This window comes from Pelmatolapia mariae, linkage group LG20, assembly GCF_036321145.2.
Source record: "Pelmatolapia mariae isolate MD_Pm_ZW linkage group LG20, Pm_UMD_F_2, whole genome shotgun sequence".
In the NCBI taxonomy this organism is placed as follows: domain Eukaryota; kingdom Metazoa; phylum Chordata; class Actinopteri; order Cichliformes; family Cichlidae; genus Pelmatolapia; species Pelmatolapia mariae.
The window spans coordinates 8,932,826-8,951,693 of NC_086244.1; the positions used below are offsets into that span (position 1 = coordinate 8,932,826).

Consider the following 18,868-nt stretch of genomic DNA (forward strand, 5'->3'; position numbering starts at 1 on the left):
GTTGTATTTGAATAAGTCCTGATGGTACCTGGTGCATCCTACCACAATTTGAGAGAGAGACTCATGGTTATCTCTTCGCTCCCACGTCTCTACACAGAACAGCTGAACCGACACAGTTCTGCCTTTCCATCAATTTTGCTCAGATATGCAACAGTAAATACAGCCTTTATTGTTTGTCTTTACTCTTGCCGTTATAATTTGCAGTTGTGCTTTTTGCGTGTAGATAATCGATTGATCTTTTATTCTTTAGTTGTTTTTTTTCCACAGGTATCTTTATTATTGATCTGTTAGAATCAGGAATTAGCATCTGTTTGATCTATCTGTTTGTAATAATTAAATATATTTGTTATTGTGTGGCTTGTCGTTAAAATAATAGAACATATATATTCTCTATACAGTCGTCACATAAAAAGGAAGACACAGATCACAGAACAGAATTAAACATTGAAATGGATCTACGCATGACAGATATATTATATTATAATTATACATAGTACATAGTAGACAGCAGATGCCTGGGGATCTTGCAAAGTCACAGGATATAAATGTTAAATGATATTAGCGGTGCATTAGCAAGTTCTTAATGAGCTGGACTCTACAGTTTTTAAACTACAGTTTAAAAAAACATCTAGCCTGCAGTCTTTTCAGTTCACTTTGGGAGCTTATGGTTTTGTATCTGTGTGCTGGACGGAGGTAGTGATTCTAAACAAAAGCTGCTTTTCAGGTTGTGACTCATTAGTACACAGTAATTACAACGCAATCAATTTCAGTGTGCTTCCTTATTTTGGCCATCGTCTCTCCGCTCTTTGCACTGGGGTACTTAGAGAAGCTACGGGAACCTTTGTGTGAGCTTCAGAAACTGGAACGAAGAGAGCAAATTACCACTTCTAATTTACCTCCCCCAATTTTTATTCCACGATTAAGCTTGTTATTAATTACAAACCTAGTAACCAATTGATTCTGATAATAATGCTCTCTAATTTAAATGTGCATTAATCTATTTACCTGACTCAGTTATGATGTATTTCTCACGATGACTCTAGGATGATTTTGTTTTTGTTTATTTAGTGTATCATAATTATAGCTGATTAAAAATGGTGTTTGGATGGTAACTCTTAATAACCTTATACTTTGCAGTCACTGTAATAATGCATTTCAGTGTAAGGTACATTAATCTGAATCCTCTTTGTTTTCCTTTTAAGATGGCAAGCAATAATTTGATAAGTCTTTGAATATTTATTTATTTAAACGAGAGACATTAAAACAATAGAAAGGATGATTGTTCCTCAATGTGGAACTTAATTCTATTTCCACCATATCTCTGTCAGTGAGAAAGTGGCCCTTCCCTTGTCTCTCTCCTCCCCACAGACTCCTTGGTCACAGTGTCTTTCCACTCTCTGATGTGCCGTTTAACTGTTCCAAAACAACGCTCGGCTACTCAAACAAAGCACGGCACACTGCAATCCCACACAAAAATATGAGGACAATCAATACTTCTACCATACGTTCACGACTATTTTCTCACATCTTTTGGCCTCAATTGTTTTTCACAAAGAAAGAAGGTGGCGAGTAGTAAGTGGGTCACCCCGTTTTTTTTGTAGTTGAGAAAAGACAAAGGCTTGCTCTGTGGTGTAAGACCGTTAACTGCCTTAGGCTCCAACATGACAGCAAAGGGAAGCTGATGGACTTAAAGGGACAATCAAGTGCCCGAGAACCTACCTTGGCATAAGCGCTGTGGCCACAATTGCCTGTGAGTGAAATAGTAAATATAACATTATGTTTTTTAACACATAAACAAAATGAGTGAATCAAAACTTTTTTTCTTTGGCCACTTCAAAGATTAGAAGCCAGCAAATGATCTGTTGTTACAGTAATAGTCAGTGGTCCTGATTGAGCATATGGTATTGTGGGTCAGTGCTGATTGTGATATTGGCATCTAGGAGAAAGGCTACAGACTTTGTTTTTTCATAAACTGGAGATTTTCCCAAAATTTGAGGGTTACAACAGCAAATCCTCGGTCTCATTTTGTTCCAGAGTACAGCTCTGCCAGCTAAAATTTGTAGGTAAAAACAGCTCCTATCGGTCTTTAAAGAAATGCAGTAATCTTTCACACTTTAAGTGATACAGTCTCTTTTTGGTCTGCTGCCGACAGAATGGTTTTGTGTGTACTTCTATCTGCTCTTTTCGCAGTACACTATAAAGCCAGAAAGAAACTCTTTTCATACCATAGTAAACATTTCTGGCTGTCTGTGTGTATTTTGGTAAAATTGAAGTGACTACATTTAAATATGAGATCTTCAAAGCAGAGGCTGCCTAGCAATTTCTAAGTCTGCACTAAGGGTAAAGGTAAGAAACAGATTACAGGTTAGCCGGGTGGAAGGGTTGTATGTGAATATGTGTATAGATAAGTGGTTGAGGTTAGGGTTATATGATGAAATTAATCAAGAAAGCTTGCACATATATTTTTTTAATGTATTAAAGAATATATTTCATTGTCACTCTCGCCCTCTCTTCTTCCCAGGCAATTATTATGGGACCCCTAAGCCCCCTGCGGAGCCGAGCCCTGTACAGCCAGACCTGGTGGACCAGGTTCTGTTTGATGAGGAATTTGACACGGAGGTCCAAAGAAAACGCACAACCTCGGTCAGTAAGATGGACAGAAAGGACAGCGCTGCTCCAGAGGAGGAAGAGGAAGAAGAGAGGCCTCCTTTGGTCAACGGACTGACCGGTGAGGGACACCGCTGTTTTTTGTTTTTTTGGTTTTTTTTTCGTGGCTTTCTCAACTGTTAGTTAGTATTCTCTGCTAGCTGTATTACAGCTCCCTTCATTACTGGCTTTCTACAAATTTAAACCCCAGCACTTTTTTGTTTGCTTGATTTATTTATTTTTCCAGCAGTTCATTATATTGTTCTCAGAATGCAAAACAGCAGGACCTTTTTTCTTTTCTCCTTATCATTCTTCTCTCCAAATAAACATTCTCAGGATTAGCTGCTCTGCATGCAAGGTCGGCACTAAATCACAGCACTGCAAAGTCAAAATGTAGCCAAAGTCTGTCTGAGATCAATAGAAGCAATCCCTCGGGTAGAAAGATAGTTTGTGCTCGTTTCATTCCCATACACGAATGTCACTGCATGGCTCAGCTAAGAGCTAATAGTGAGAATGAAATTGTAACAGTAGTGAAAGTTATTACCTTAAGACACTCTTTTATTTTAAACACTACAAAAAATAGAGTTGTGTGTTGCATATGCAAATTGAAAAATGTATCTTGAGTGGCAACATCAGCAAATGCTAAATTAAGAAAGGTTTCTTTTCTTCTCAAGTCTGAGTGCTTGCAACATGTTTTTAAAAAATGAAGAAGGAAAAAAAAAGTTCTGAAAAAGAAATTGTCAGAGATATGCATTATCATCTCTGGATGGCAGTGTAGACCTCAACCAAGAGAAAATACTAATTATGGACAAATATCACTATTAATTATTAATTATTATTATTAATAATAATAATGGATTGCATTTGTATAGTGCTTTTCTAGGCACCCAAAGCACACTATTCATTCACACACTGGTGGAGGCAAACCACAGTTGTAGCCACAGCTGCCCTGGGCCAGACTGACAGAAGCGAGGCTGCCATATCGCGCCATCGGCCCCTCTGGCCATCACCAGTAGGCAGTAGGTGAAGTGTCTTGCCCAAGGACACAACGACCAGGACGGACGGAGCTGGGGATCGAACCGGCAACCTTCCGGTTGGAAGATGAGCTTCCCAACCCCCTGAACCACGTCAGTTGTCTCACTGAAAATACATGAATTCTTCATATGGTTTTAGAGTGCCCACTAAAAGAGGTAGCAGCTGGCATATTTCTGGGCCTTGAATGTAGTTAAGTACTGATTGTACATTTCTTTCATGTCATTTCGGGGTTTTTAGCAATCTTGCCTGCACAAATTTGCAACAGCTCTTCTGTTTATATTTCTTTGAAAGGGCTGAAAGCAGCTGTACCCTAGAGCAAGTGTCTGTGTGTAGTCGTTTATTCAGACTTTATAAATGTGGAAACATCTTCCTGGTTCTATCATGAAAAGGGGCCCTGGTTTCAGTACAAAGAGCTCTTCACTTATTCCAGTCAACAGTTGTCACTATTTTCCCCCTGCCATTCCATTATTCCAGCCAAACAGAGTGAGCATTCAATTCCACGACAAAGCTAGGTCACACACAACCAGATGAAACCTGCAGATAAGAGCCTCACCCAGACAGGCACACATACACATCAAGATTAGGCAAATACCCTCACGCACAAGCAGCACTATGATGCTAATAGAGTTGTGATGTAGCGCTCCCGGCTGGGCTGAAGCATTGGTCAGCTCTGCTCTTGCCTGGGAGGCAGTTCTCAGTACATCACTACTGACATGCAAATCCTATGGCAATTGCTGCTCTTCCGTCCTCTTTCCGTGTACTCTCTCTGTCTCTCTCGCTCTCTCTCTCTACCCCTTACACTCCTGTGGATGTAACAGTCCGGCTAGTGTACAGAGGAAGAGCAGCTCGAGCAGCAGCAGCAGCAGCAGCAGCAGTAGGGAGAAATGCAAGGAGCCCAGAGGAGCTCCAATGGCGCCACATTCTCACGTCCTGTCTCCTTCTCCTTCTATCATCTCCCACACCACTACTCCCAACCCATTCCTATTTCTGTCTCCATGCCCATGTCCCTCTCCCCATGCCTGGCCACAGAGCACAAGGACAAAGCAGAGTGGAGGAAGACAGTGCCCAGCTACAACCAGTCAGCTGGGGCCATGGACTTGCGCGTATGGAACACAGAGGATGAAAGTCAGGAGCCCTTGCCTAAAAACTGGGAGATGGCCTACACAGAAACCGGCATGGTCTATTTCATCGAGTAAGTAGCCTTTCTACTGCGACTTCCCTGTCTTGTTTTTGTCCTATTACACTCCCATTACATCACCATTGTTCTAATCCCATTGCTTGTAGTCCCAGTTTCTTCTTCATCTCTTTGTTTCTGCCTTGTTAACCCAGTGTGTTTAGAGTTCTGACTTTTCTGCTCCCTATTCAGTGCAACTCTCTGTACTGAATTAACAGCAGGTGCTGAACATGGAAGCTGTCTGTAGACTCAGCCATTGCAGTGGAGTTGAGTCTCAATAAAGTTTTTCCTTTTATTTCCCCCGCGTTTGATGTTGGTTTTGTTGGCTGCCGCTAAAAGCAGCAGGCCCGCATTGTTTACCTGGCCCGTTAGTGTGGCAAACAGTCAATGCTGAGCCACTGAGAGAGCCAAGTAAAGCTGCCTGCTGCTAAATCAATAGCTCATTCTGCCAGTGAGAGAAACAACAGGGTAAATGGAGCTCGCCACCCCTGACCTGCTGTCTTAGTTCTGCTCTTTATGATCTCTGCAACTGCTCACTCTTTTATCTTTCTGTGTCGTCCCTTTCCATCCTTCTGTAATCTGTGACTTTTTTTTTTTACTTTTCATCTTCCTTATGCCTCAAACGATCCTCTGAGCTTTGTTAAAACTGTACTAATATTTTAAAAGGTTATTTAATAAAGTATTTGATCCCAAAAGATTAAATAGTAGTCATAATCCTGTTTTGGGAGAGCTCTGTTCGTTTGCTAGAGATGGAAAAACACTCCCCGGGTGAAGTGGCTCCCAAGAGATCTAAGCGCTAATTGCTCAACTCTAATGGCATCTTAAGTATTTGAAAAATAATTTAAACTGTGCTTAAAGCCCTGTATCTTTTTCATATTACAGTCATAACAGCAAGACCACCACCTGGCTGGACCCACGTCTTGCCAAGAAAGCCAAGCCACCTGAGAAATGCGACGAAGGAGGTGAGGCAATAGGAGCTAGCTCTGTGATTAATAACAATCGCACAGGCACTTACAGCCATCGAGTCCGCTCACATGCTACCTACACTTTTCCCAAGTCCTTGTTGTATTGAAGGGTTTGTGTGTATGAACTGCATCCCTGCCTCTCTGAAGGGGGCGCTGGCTAACAGATGGATACTGAACAGCTGAGCGCTCCTGGTCACAGTCATGCTGGTGACACAGCACAAACCCCCAGTCTTCAGTCCGCCCGTCTCCTCCTAATGGTTTCGTGGACACATGCAGAGAGCTCATCAGTGCAGCATCTCTCAAAAGGCAATTTTCTATGGCTCCTCTTGCGTAAAGATCTCCTCTGCGCTGCGTGTGTTTGTCACACAGTAGCAGAAACCCGAGATGTTGAACACATACACACCACTGGAAAGAAGGGCTGTTATTTTCCTGGGAGGCTTTCTAACAACACACGGTGTGTCCCCCTCCCCTCCCGCCCGTCTTCCCCTTCCTCCTCCATAGTGTGTATCAAGTCTTAAACACATAGTGACAAATAAAAGAAGGCCTCCTGTTCTGTAGGTGTAGCTAAGCATGCTGTGATGGTGCCAGTCAAAACACCACACTTCATTGAGTGTGTCCAATTGTCCATGTAGTGCCTCAGCAGTATCTTAAGTGATTTGAGTCAGCCTTTTCCCTGTCTGTTTTTTTTTCCCTTTCCCCCAGAGTTGCCCTATGGCTGGGAGAAGATTGAGGATCCACAATTTGGCACATACTACGTAGAGTAAGTAAATATCTCTCTTCCTTTTATACCTGTAGAGCCATAGAAATCTACACCTGTTAATAAGTACAGATGTAGACAAAATGGCTAAATGCATGGTGATATTGAGTCTCTTAGTCTCTTTCCTGAAGAGACATCATTCTCGACCTTTATAGGTTTTCTGAAGCTGTTTCTGCATACTTGATTTCTCCAAAATGCCCATTTAGAATGAGTTCTATTTCAAGATATTTTTGTATATTCTGCAACATAAAGCCATATCACTTAATACCAAGCATATACATGTTGAGCTGCTGGATCTCAGGGGAACCTGTGGGACACATGATAATAGTACATTATGCAATTGTGCAAACAGTAGTTTCCCACAATTCTGTTGAAAGCACCCTTGTGGGAACTAACAAGTGAGCTACGGCTTTGTCTGTGTATCTGAAAAAGAAAATACAGTGAAGACAACAGACAATGAAGATTTAGAGGTCCCTGAGATGGAAACGAGGGTGAGATTCAATTCTGATCGAGAGTGTAAACAAGAGCACAGTGTTTCATTTTAGTGCCATTACTGTGAACAAAGAGGAAGAGACCCGCAGGCAGGGGGGAAATATACGCGCCTGTTTATGCAAGAGGGTCATTGAGAGGCTCTCTCTCTCTCTTCTGTCTCTGTGTTTTTTGTCTGGCAAATTTTATTGTGAATGAACGACCAAATGCAACGACATGACGCAAAGTCTCACTGTGTCTACAAAACATGAGGCGTGGCAATCAAGGATTGAGAAAGTGAGACAGAGCAAAAGAGGAAATGACAGAAATGAAGGAGTGGAAATGAAGGAAAATGGAATGTTTATCTCTTCAGACTTAATGGCGAGGGTATCTCTGTGCATGAGTCATACGCAGTAAGAGTGCAGAGTACCCATGCACACACACGCGCGCACACGTATACAGTCAGTGTCTCAGCATGTGGCTGATTCACTGTGCAGCATCAATGCATTTTCTCTTCCTAAGGTGCTGTCATGACCAGGATTTACAACCGTTAAAGCTTATTATGCAGATGAGCTACCTCTCTCCATTACCATCTAACCGTGGAGGGACATTTCCCTTGGTAACAGGAAATGTTTAAGCACACAGGTGTGACTGCAAATCATTAATTGTTTTTAGATTGAGTTTTGTGTTAAGTCCCCCAAGTATAGCTGCTGATCCTGGATTGGCAAAGCCTGGTTATATTAGGAAACTTCTGAAACGATACCACCTCAGTGCCTGTAATGTGAAAAAAGGCACATTTTTATTTCTGTCATTTTGCTGTTCATTAAATCTTTTTATTCTGGCATTATGAGGCATTGAGCAGATGTTTATCCCAGCTATACAATATGGGCCCGTAGCATGAAAGATTGCTACTGATTTTCTCCATGTAAATTTTCTCAGAATTCATTGGGCATGACAGTTAATTTATTTTTAATTAATGAGGTTTAGATATTCTCTCAAACCATTTAAATGTGTAGCAGTTCTGGCAAAGACAGGTTAAAGATTTTCGTACTGTATTTAGAACAGCTCACGTATTATAAAGACAGCCTGTCTGCCTAGCACATGTTATGTCACAAACAGCCCTCGTATTCAAATCGCAGGTTTGCATGGGAGGCAAAGAACAGTGTCAGCTCTTTGGACAAGCACTATTCAGCGATAACAAACGGTGAACCATCAGTTGGCAGCTCGGACTGTCAACTGACATGAGAAACTCAGTAATAGATCAACAGTATGCAATCGAAACAAAAAAAAATTATATTTTCAATGCACATTCTAGCTTTATCTAACATTGTGATTTTTGCTCATCTAATATTATATTCCCTGTACAGCCACATCAACCAGAAGACCCAGTTTGAAAATCCAGTAATGGAAGCTAAGAGAAAGCTAAGTGTGGACACGCCCATTCCAGCACCTCCACAAGCTGCTACGCCCTCAGGTAACTGCACCTACAACGCTCGAGCCGCAGGCATATTAAAGTGGTTCATACACAAGGAAGGCTTGAGAACAAATTGTCAAATTTTGTCAGTTTTGTACAGAAAACTGTCAGTGTGGAGGAAAATGGGTACTTTTTAGGAGAGTTGACTTTTTTTTTTGAAAATCCAGTCATTTGAAGTTGAAGCTTCAGCAACATTTGTAGTAGGAAGAACAAATTTATTACTTGACCATTGCATTTATGCCTGTGGCCTTCATCAAGATCAACATTAAAATCCAGTCATTACCATTACTAAACATGCTCTTGGAGAGTTTTATAGTAGACACATAGGTCTAAATTGCATTCTGGGATTTGAATAAGCAAAAGTTGCATTTACCTCAAAACTCAGGCCTTGTCTTTGTCAGTATTATAGTACTTAATATGCATCCAGTACAAAGTTATTTTGGGGATTAATTACAACCAAAGTGCTTCTATAAAAGCTTTAGTCAAACATGTCCAATTTGGGCTCATGACAAATGTCTAAATCAGCCCTAAGATTAAAATTTGTTAGTTGAATCCAGAAATGGCTAAAATAAATTTTGACCCCTAAATATTGGCAAAAGTGGCCCAATTGGGGGTAGGTGATAATTTTCTTATGGTCACACTCCCCAAACTCGTCATCCTGGGTTGATTAAATTGGACTCATATGAATTCAAATTGTTGACAAATTTACAGTAAAATACATGTTAGTAGGTGCTAAACATATGCAGTCATGTCTGAAAAGGGCAGCATAGTCTTTCCCAATGCCCTGTTGAAGACAGTGTGAGCTGCAGAAATTCCACCACTGAAATACATTTAACCTTTGCATGTCCTTCATTGGTGCCCTAGCTTGTTCAGAAACTAAACAAGTGTGATGTCCATAGACAGATGAACTAATATGTGGTTATTTAACGTTTCATATAACGGCTTCCTTATCTAGACCTGATGAAATATTATCTAATGAAGCAGCCAGATGAGAAGCCAATGTATAAATTTATATTTACGTGTCTAAGTAATGGACATACATATAAAAACTTTTTTAAAGTTTTAACCACTCAACTATTCCAGTTGTCAGATTTGGATTCAGCTTTCACGTCCGATTCCATATGAAGAAGCAAGAAAACGTCTAAAAGATTATTGACCTGATGGCTGTCTTACAAGAAATTCAATCATGAATCTTTAATTAAACAAAATGTTTTGTACTGGTGTGTCTTTGACTTATGGTAGTGACGCTACAATCGATAGCTCAGGCAGTGGTAGTTTAACTCAGTAACTTCTCCACAGGGCGATTTTCCTTCATAAGATGCAATGCAGTCGACAGTATTATTAAGATGTCAGCTTTATAGTTCTAGCTTTTTGCTCAGCAAAGATATTTATATAGATTTATATATATATATAGCACTGCAATAGATGTGTTATCAAAATACTGGGGCACTTTTCATCTCCTTCATGTTAAGAAGTCTGTCTGGAAGATGTTCTAACAGTTGACAGGCTTCTGATAAACAGCCCATAGCCTCTGAAGCAATGATATTCAATTTGAATAATGGAACAGTGCTTCACTGGGTGGCAGAATTCATTTTGACAAGTAGATATGATATAGGGCGGGTTCTGAGGTCTCTTTGAAATCCTTTTGCCACAGTCACTCATGGTAGTTGAAAGCCCTCTTTAGAACAGAGGGAGGGAGTTAAATAAGAGAGACAGGGAAGGAGAAAGAGGTGACTGCCGTTGAAAGTGACTTACGATCATAAATTGCATTTCCACTGGGTCATCTGCTCATCATTTACCACCTGTGGGGAATGCTGCTGCTTGATGATCTAATCACCCTCTTCTCAGTAAATATAAAGGTCTGAGAGACAGAAGACTAGGTTGTTGTAAAATGTGCAAGAATTATTATGCTCTTCTGCGTGTGAACACAAAAGGCATGGCCTCATTAGTATTCAAACTAGCCTCTGTATTTCAGACACCCTTTGGACACAACTGTCTGCCTCAGTCGGTTGCACGCAGACCCCACCTCCCACAGCTGAGCCTTTCTGCAGTTTGTGGATGATATTGCTGCGTACCGCCGCCTCCAGCTTCGACTGCCTCCCCTGTGCTTGTTCTCCAAATTCCCACCCTTGTTAATGAGAATTAATGGCTAGTGGTCTTGTGCAAGTGTATGGATGTGCGTGAGGTGGCTTCTAAACACTGTTTTGACAAGGCTGGCTAACCTGACCTCCCAGACAATGCCGCAGAGCACAAGAGCAAAGCGCAGCCCTATGTTCAGCCATAATTACCATGCTGAGAATCCTGTCAGACATTTCATATAATCGCTTCACCCTAAGGAAACTGACTGTCCCTTTGTGGCCCACAGCTTAATCAAGACCATGTAAACATGGCTTTGGTGTGTAGCTCCCTTTTCATCCCACTTGTGATTGTCTCTCTCCACTACTATTATGCCAGTATTGCCTTCGAGGTGATCGTGTGAGAAAGACTGTTTCAGTATGTCGGAGCTATCTGACAGGGATTAGTTCCATCATAAATCATTCTTATTACACACTTGTGCCCCAAGTTGTTCAGAAGAATTTCATGTTTTTGTACCTGCTTGCAAATCCTTGCTCAACATAGACTGACATTTGTTAGAATATCCCTTGTACTTGTCCGGCACTGACGCAGCAGTGTCATCTAAGTCATACTTGGCATAATCTTTTTTGTCTTTTCAGAGCGGTCACGTTCCTCTGCCAATTGCCATGCAATTATGCAAATCACAATCCCATGACACATTGAGAGTGGTGTAGGAGACAGGGGAAGGGGGGACTTCTATCTGTGCTCTCCCTAATGAGATTGATGTCCCAGCATCTATCAGTGTGGGAACTGCCAGAGTAGAAGCCCAGCACGCAGGGACAGAGCACATAACTCACAATCTCATAGGCACACACCACAGAGAAGGGCAAGCTCGGATTTAGTTAAAATTTCTCTCTTTCTGTCAAGGCTAACTCTATTTCTTGCTGTCTCTTTCTGTCTCATCACTCTTATCTTGCTCTCTTTCGCACAAATGCACACCTACACACACGCGCGCGCACACACTGTCTAATATAATTCTGTTCCTGTCTTCCATAAAAGCGCCCCATTTACACATCCTGCAGGCAACACAAAGGAAATTTGCAATGAAAAGTTTACCTGGAAAATGTCAGGAGCGTTTCAGGATGGATTTATCACTGCAGTGAAAAGAATTGGTTGTTTGTGGGGAGACTTGGGCAAACTATAGGCATTTTGCAATAACTGGGTGTTTATTGGCTTTGTAAACAGAGCAGTAGATTTGCAAGTTGTGTGTCTCTGTTAGTGTGTGCGCGTGTGATTTGTTGGAGTTTGCGCTTAAACTGTGAGTTCTTAGTGTTCATGTAATTACTAGCAGTAAGTGATGTGCTGTCAGACATGTTGTCACTGTGTGAGTATTGTTATGATGGTGACAGATGGCAATTTATGAGCAAGCGTTTCAGTGTCTCTTCCTATACTGGGCTCATTTTCGCATACACGTACAATTTCGTCTCACAAACTTTTGAACTATAAAGGCTTGCTGCATTCATGTGTAACTGACGCCACTGTGACTTCATTTACAGTTTAAAAGATGAAAAGACATCCAATTATTTTTAAACTAAAACTATTTCCAGCAGGTAAACAGAAGCAATTAAGTGAATTTTGACACTTTTTTGCCTTCTGTAGAACACCAGGCAAAATTTTAAATGAACTAATCACATTGGAATCTGTTTATTTTGAAGTGTTTAAACTAATATTCTTTAGAAATCAGGCATTTTCCCAGCTGAAATGTAAATATGTTAGTTTTCAGTTGTCCATTTAGCCACTTCTGAAGCTTTTGCTGTCTGTACATATGTTCTGTCCGAACATTTTTGTGTGTGGAAATGAAAGCACAGTGTAAAGAATGTGTTCACACCCCAAACATTTAGTGCAATAATTTTACTGAGCATACTTGTAATATTAGATCATTAATGATTACCTTTTGTCTACGTCTCCTTTAGGTTCCACAGCAGAGGAGCCTGGCAGAGGAATGCGGGGGTTTACTCGAGATCCAACTCAGTTACAGGGCAACATACTTAAGACAGCACTTAGAAAAAGCCCCCAGGGCTTTGGATTCACCATTATTGGCGGGGACCGACCTGACGAGTTCCTTCAGGTCAAAAACGTCCTGCCAGATGGGCCTGCAGCACATGACAAGAAGATTGCCTCAGGTAACATTCCCCACAGACATAATGTTTTTTAAGTATCTGGTTCACATGCTGTTTTAACAGTTGGAGACCACCCTGCTGTAATTTGTTTCCATAATGCAAGGTAATACAATTGTTTAAAAGCAAAGTCAACATAATCCAGTGTCACATTCACATGTACACGGGTAACTGTGCATGGCATTTATCTTTATTCACGCAGTAACACTTAAGCTGGGCATTAGCATACATTCTGTACATAATACAGCTTAATGTGCCCTTTGTGTACACACAAATAAACACATTTGGAGGCAAAAAACAGAACAGGCACTTCACTCTGAATATCACATTGCTTGATCAAGCAAAGACAAATGTTTATAGGCAGTGTTCAGTGGAGCAGCTCTAAAAATAGAGAAGTCATCAATAAACCCGTGTGCAGTTTATAGTAGACGCTCACATTTTATACGCACTCGTATATTAAAAAATGTAATTAGCCTGCATACAGGCTGCGTGGCTGCAGGTTGACATGTCTGCTTATGTGAAAACAGGGGATGTATAGGACTCTTCCATGTAGTGTGTTTTGCAAGTGGCACAGTAAGTTCTTTATTATTGCATGTTCTAGTTCTGTGATCACATGCATGGTGACTATATTAATTTGAAGTATGTTACTGTGTAATGCCTTAGGATTCACATTACAGTAGTATTGATTGCCAAGCCGTTGCTGCTGCTGAGAATCAACTTAAGAGTGGAGCAAAGAGAGTAATTATTTTCAGTGTTTCATTTCCCTTGAGAAGGAGGGTAATTGACTATAACAAAAGATGAATGTAATTAATTTCATTGGGTTTTAATTGCAAGCAGTAGACTGTAACATCTTCAAGTAGTTTTTTTTTGCATTTCTGAGTACTGGCCGACGGCATTTATTTATGCTAAAGGTAGAGTGTTTGAACTTTGTGAGAAAATATATTTCGCTTAGCTTTTTGGATATGTAGCTGTTGAACTAATCATTAGAGCGACATGTAGTTGGTCTGAACAAGCAACAAACTGGTATATGAAGCTCACTCACGAGAGTGAAAACTTAGCCTGTTTTTTTTCCGAGGGTAAAGTATTGATTGTGTGGGTGGGCGATCCTCCTCTGGGCATCTAGCCACCTTGCTAGTCAGCAATTCAGCTGCTTATCCAGACCTATATCTGGGGCAGGCCAGGGGTGATTAGAGTCTATCCCTTACAGTACATGGAGATAAAAGGAGGAAAAAGAAAACACGTCAATGATCTCGTTTTATTTTCTGTTCTCGCACACTCCCTCTCCCCCATTAACATGTTTGAATTTTTTAAGATATAGGAGTCTACTTATGTAATCCAACTGCATAATTGCGCTTATCGCCATGTCTTTTTAATGGTGTACGGTGTATTGTTGTAGTAGTACTTTTCAAAATTTCCTTTGGCATGGTGATGAATACAAAAATGTAAATTTTGTCCAATTTATTCATGTCACAAATGTGTAAAAGCTTTTTGTTCTTCTTTAGGTGACGTAATTGTGGACATTAATGGGACATGTGTGCTGGGAAAGACTCATGCTGATGTCGTGCAGATGTTCCAATCTATCCCAGTCAATCAGTATGTGGACATGGTCCTGTGTCGGGGTTACCCTCTGCCAGAGGACACCAGCAATAGTGAGGAGGCATCGAGCAACCTCAGTGCCTCTAAGGACACTTCTCCTTCCCCTTCGACTCCACAAGACCTCAATTATACTGTCAACGATGGAGCAACCCTTTCTCGGCAGACTGCGTCAGTGCCACCTATGACCAACGGAGGACGCCACCACCATCCTCATCCCCATCAACACCACCACCTTCCACATGCCCTCAATCAAGAAGGGCCTGACCCTACTCTATTACAGCCGGAGCTGGTGAGTGTGCCCTTGGTGAAAGGCCCGGGAGGTTTTGGCTTTGCCATAGCGGATTGCCCTCTGGGACAAAAGGTAAAGATGATCCTGGACGCCCAGTGGTGCCGCGGCTTGTTGAAGGGTGATGTTATCAAGGAGATCAACAGACAGAATGTCCAAACTTTGAGCCACTCGCAGGTGGTCGACATCCTCAAAGACCTGCCTGTGGGCAGTGAGGTCAACGTGCTGGTGCTTAGAGGAGGTGAGTCAGCAATGATGAAAGTTCACTTTGCTGCTATTGTACAATGGTACACTGCTGCTGCAGGTAAGCCTGCAACACTGACGTTATAGAAGGATATCACAGGTGGTGAGTTTACAGTACGTATGTTGTGATATCGCTGATGTCTATATTAATCTGCTGTTTAGACAAAATACAGGCGTTAGTGCTGTTTAGACCCACGTTTCTGAAGTTACTTTAATCCTCACTCACCTTTACGCCACCTGTTCTATTTCTTTACTTTCTTTTGGCCAAAAGAAAACACAGAGCGTAACAACAGAGGTGAACAGTCTGCTTCCATTTGTAAATAATTTCCTACGAGAAAGTGAGACATTGTCAAAGATATTTCAACTGTAGAAGAGGTGAGATTTAATGTAATGCACAACGTTTTAATTTAAAAATAACAGCACGCATTGTGGTGTTCAGTAGGTGTTGCTTGAATACACAGACTCTCCCAATGTTAAATAAAGCAATTTCACGCTCTGGTCTACACCAGCTCTGCATCATCCACCATGCACTTTCCCAAACAGGGAGGAAGTCATGCTTAGTCACATGATGAGCTATGCTAGGAAGGTGCAAATAGATGGCAGTTTTGGTGATTCACTTGCTGCCTGGAGAGAAAGTGAGAGGGGAGGCAGGAGTGATGGAGCACAGTGAATAATGATTGCCCTTCTTCTTACTTCATGCTTTCACAGATTTGAAGGGCTTGTTCCTTTATGCCTTTACTGCAGTGCAGTAGCCTAGATTCAAGAGATCAGTGTTGCACCCACATATCAGATGTGCACAGCTGGGGTCTACGTTGAGCTCCAGGGGGTTGTAGTTTGTGTGTATGTGTGTATGCTGCTGTGCAAGCCTGATATGCATTTTTTTAATTGCAGTGCATATGGAGGATTTGTGTGTTAATGTTAAAAAAAAGCAGATCATAGCTTTCCAGGACTAAAACGAGTAGTGCCGCAGGGCTTCCCTCAGGTCACCCATGGACTGGGATTAGGTTAGGCTTTACTCCCAGCCGGGGGCTAGAACTACCTTCTAATGACAGCAGAGCAGCGAGAAATGAAACAGGAAATTATTTGGCCTTGCTCCCTATACTGGATTTAAATCTGGAAATGAGACAAAGTGCCCTTCCCCATGGGCTGTTTTCTGAACTCAGTATCTGAGATATGATATGATCAGAGATTGTGAAAATGGAGATATTGCCAGTGAATTTTTACATAATATTGGTAATGGGGGGAGGGACTAAATGTTTTTTTATTAAATCGATGCCAGTAATTGTCTTTATAATAAATTGATTTGATGAAAATTCAAATTTGAAAAGCTTCAGTGTTTATACTGCTCTAGTAATGTAGCTAACAGCTGGCAGGTTTAAACCACAGAAATGCATGTTTTCCCATGGCTTAAGGTCATCTGTCTCTCATCCCATAAACCGTTCATGCAACTGGAGTCTACTGCCCCCTACTGGTTTACTTACACTCTGGTTCACGTTCTGCTCTGTGACCATGACAGAGAGAACAAAAACAAAAGGCAAATCTGACACCTATGAGCAAGTTCACAGTGTGAGTCGGTGGAGAAGAAGGTGCAGATTCTGTATAAGAACCGAGAGAGGGTTTAGTCTTGACATTCAACCGCTTCAGGCCAAAAGTTCATTAGAGTGAAGAAAATGCAAAATGCAACTCGTCCTTAAATAATTTAATCTGATGTAAGCAGATGTTGGCAGATGTTTGCTGTTGTGTTGTTCATGATGTGACTTTAATTCCCACTTCTGTCTCTCTGCTCACAGGTCAGACGTCTCCAGTGAAGTCACTGAAACCAGTAAGTTTTCTGTCAGTTCAAATCCATTTTGTATGATAAAAAAAATAGACTCTGCTGCTAAAACTGCTGATGAATTATTAAACCAGAAAACTTTTGTCTTGGTTACCCGCAAGCCCCAGCGTGTAAACCTGTGCGTGCTGTAGTAGCTGCTGTTAGATGCATCATTCAGGGAGCCCACATTAGCCAGGCTGTTATTTCTGGAACTGCATGTGGGTAAATATGCTGGCTTCTGGCAAACGGCAACTTAGCATCCCTCTGTGTATGGGTGTTTAAGATGATATGCCATGTTCAACAGCTTGTTCCTCTGCTACTCCTCCATGATGCACTCTTAAAATAGAGAGTGTTGGGGCACCGACAGGCTTACTCATACTGTTTTATTTGTTCAATGCATAATTATTCAGATCTGTGTGGATGTACTATTTTCTTTTCTTTCATTTTATGCCGGTGGAGTAGTTTGTCACTCTGGACAAGCTTTAATGATTTTTTTCCCTCCATTAGCTACCTTCCTACTTTAGACATAAATCATTGCAATAGTATAGAATACCTTTTATTAAATAACCTGCAGACATAATACAATGATGCTGAACACATTGGCAAAAAATATGTAATATATAATCCATTAGTTTAATGGATGATTGCCTTATAATGAGCTCGTGCTTTACCATCGTGTATATCACATTGCTTGTCTCTGTGTTGCAGTGCACAGCTCCCATGTCTCACGGAGTAGCCCAGCCTACTTCACACCAGGCACCTCATTCGGTGCCCCAACAAATGGTCCATCCGTTCCCTCAGCCCACGATGCAGCAGCAGAGGCAGGAGATGATCAGCAGCACAGAGACCCTAAGTCAGCCTGAGGCATCCCCCAATGCATCAACTTTCTCCTCCAGCACCCTGCGCTCAGCTTCACCCAAACCAGATGCATCTGAGCTCTACCTCAAGTCCAAGGCCATTCTAGACAGCAAGCGTAAGTACAGGAGTACTTATACTTACACAGTTTACAGTAGTAAACTTTACTACAGATGCAAATATTTATTTAATTCATTCATGTTTTTTAACGTATTTTTTGGATTAGTGACATTAACAAGTTACCGGTGTCTATGCTGATTCAAATTGCTACTTTGTGTTTCATTATTACCCAAAGAAATCAAATCCTCAGATGTTCCATTCTAAAACCAGCTTGCAGTCTTTTGCAAATGCTAACACACTTGTTACTGAATTTGGGGGACACAGAAGCCAAATTTCACAATGAAATACTGCAATCAAAATATTACAGTCAAAGCATTTTTGAATGAAACCTGTGCACATGCACCATTTGAATTACTTATAAACCACAAACACAGACAAAAAGATTCTGCCACCTCCTGTTAGCATCTGACAGCATCATCTCATTAACATCGCTAGCAGTGCCATCTCTGGCTCGGCAAGAGGGAAAATATTGCTCTAGAGTTTTCAAAAACAGCTGGCCTAGTTTAGATTGCTTAATCTCAGATTGCCTTGTGGTCAGCATGCGTTATTCTTATGTATAGGTGTGTTGTTGCCCATGTCAAGTATCTAGGTGTTTTCCTGATGATCATGAGAGATTTCATTCTTGCAGTTAATGAATATTTTTCATCAGTTTTTACCAGTTCTCTTTTCTTTCCTCTGTGCAGCTCCCAATACAAAGGACCTGGATGTATTCATCAAAAGGAATCAGGAATCAGGCTTTGGCTTTAGAGTCCTTGGGGGCGAGGGACCAGATCAGCCAGTAAGTCGGAGGCCAGCATCCATTTAAAAGTACTGTTGGAGACCCTCAGTCATAAGAACAGCAGACTGACACCAAGTTGAAGCTGAATTCTGTTGATTTAATATTAACTCAAAGTTTCTTTTCCCATCTCTGGGAATGGTATTATGAAAATACCGGCCAGTCTGTGTAATGAATCTCCCTCAGATCGGTATATTTAGCTATGTCTCTTACACCATCTTACTTCCACAGGTATATATTGGTGCCATTGTGCCACTCGGTGCAGCTGAGAAGGACGGGCGCTTGCGGGCAGGGGATGAGCTACTTTGTATAGATGGCGTGCCAGTCAAGGGCAAATCCCACAAACAAGTGCTGGAGCTGATGACCAATGCTGCTCGTAATGGCCAAGTCATGCTTACAGTCCGCAGGAAACTAGCATACACAGGTTGG

The 18,868-nt window shown here is 41.4% G+C and overlaps 1 protein-coding gene across 3 annotated transcripts in view; it reads left to right on the plus strand.

Moving 5' to 3' along the window:
- magi3a (membrane associated guanylate kinase, WW and PDZ domain containing 3a) overlaps nt 1–18,868 on the plus strand; it is a 107,779-nt gene that overhangs the window by 80,193 nt on the left and 8,718 nt on the right. For all 3 annotated transcript variants that reach the window (XM_063463153.1, XM_063463152.1, XM_063463151.1), the window contains exons 4-14: nt 2,522–2,728; nt 4,711–4,873; nt 5,738–5,817; nt 6,523–6,580; nt 8,413–8,519; nt 12,548–12,757; nt 14,254–14,874; nt 16,667–16,698; nt 17,398–17,662; nt 18,348–18,442; nt 18,671–18,863. In XM_063463153.1, the coding sequence (XP_063319223.1) occupies nt 2,522–2,728; nt 4,711–4,873; nt 5,738–5,817; nt 6,523–6,580; nt 8,413–8,519; nt 12,548–12,757; nt 14,254–14,874; nt 16,667–16,698; nt 17,398–17,662; nt 18,348–18,442; nt 18,671–18,863 (2,031 nt within the window). The remainder of the gene's footprint in view (nt 1–2,521; nt 2,729–4,710; nt 4,874–5,737; nt 5,818–6,522; nt 6,581–8,412; nt 8,520–12,547; nt 12,758–14,253; nt 14,875–16,666; nt 16,699–17,397; nt 17,663–18,347; nt 18,443–18,670; nt 18,864–18,868) is intronic.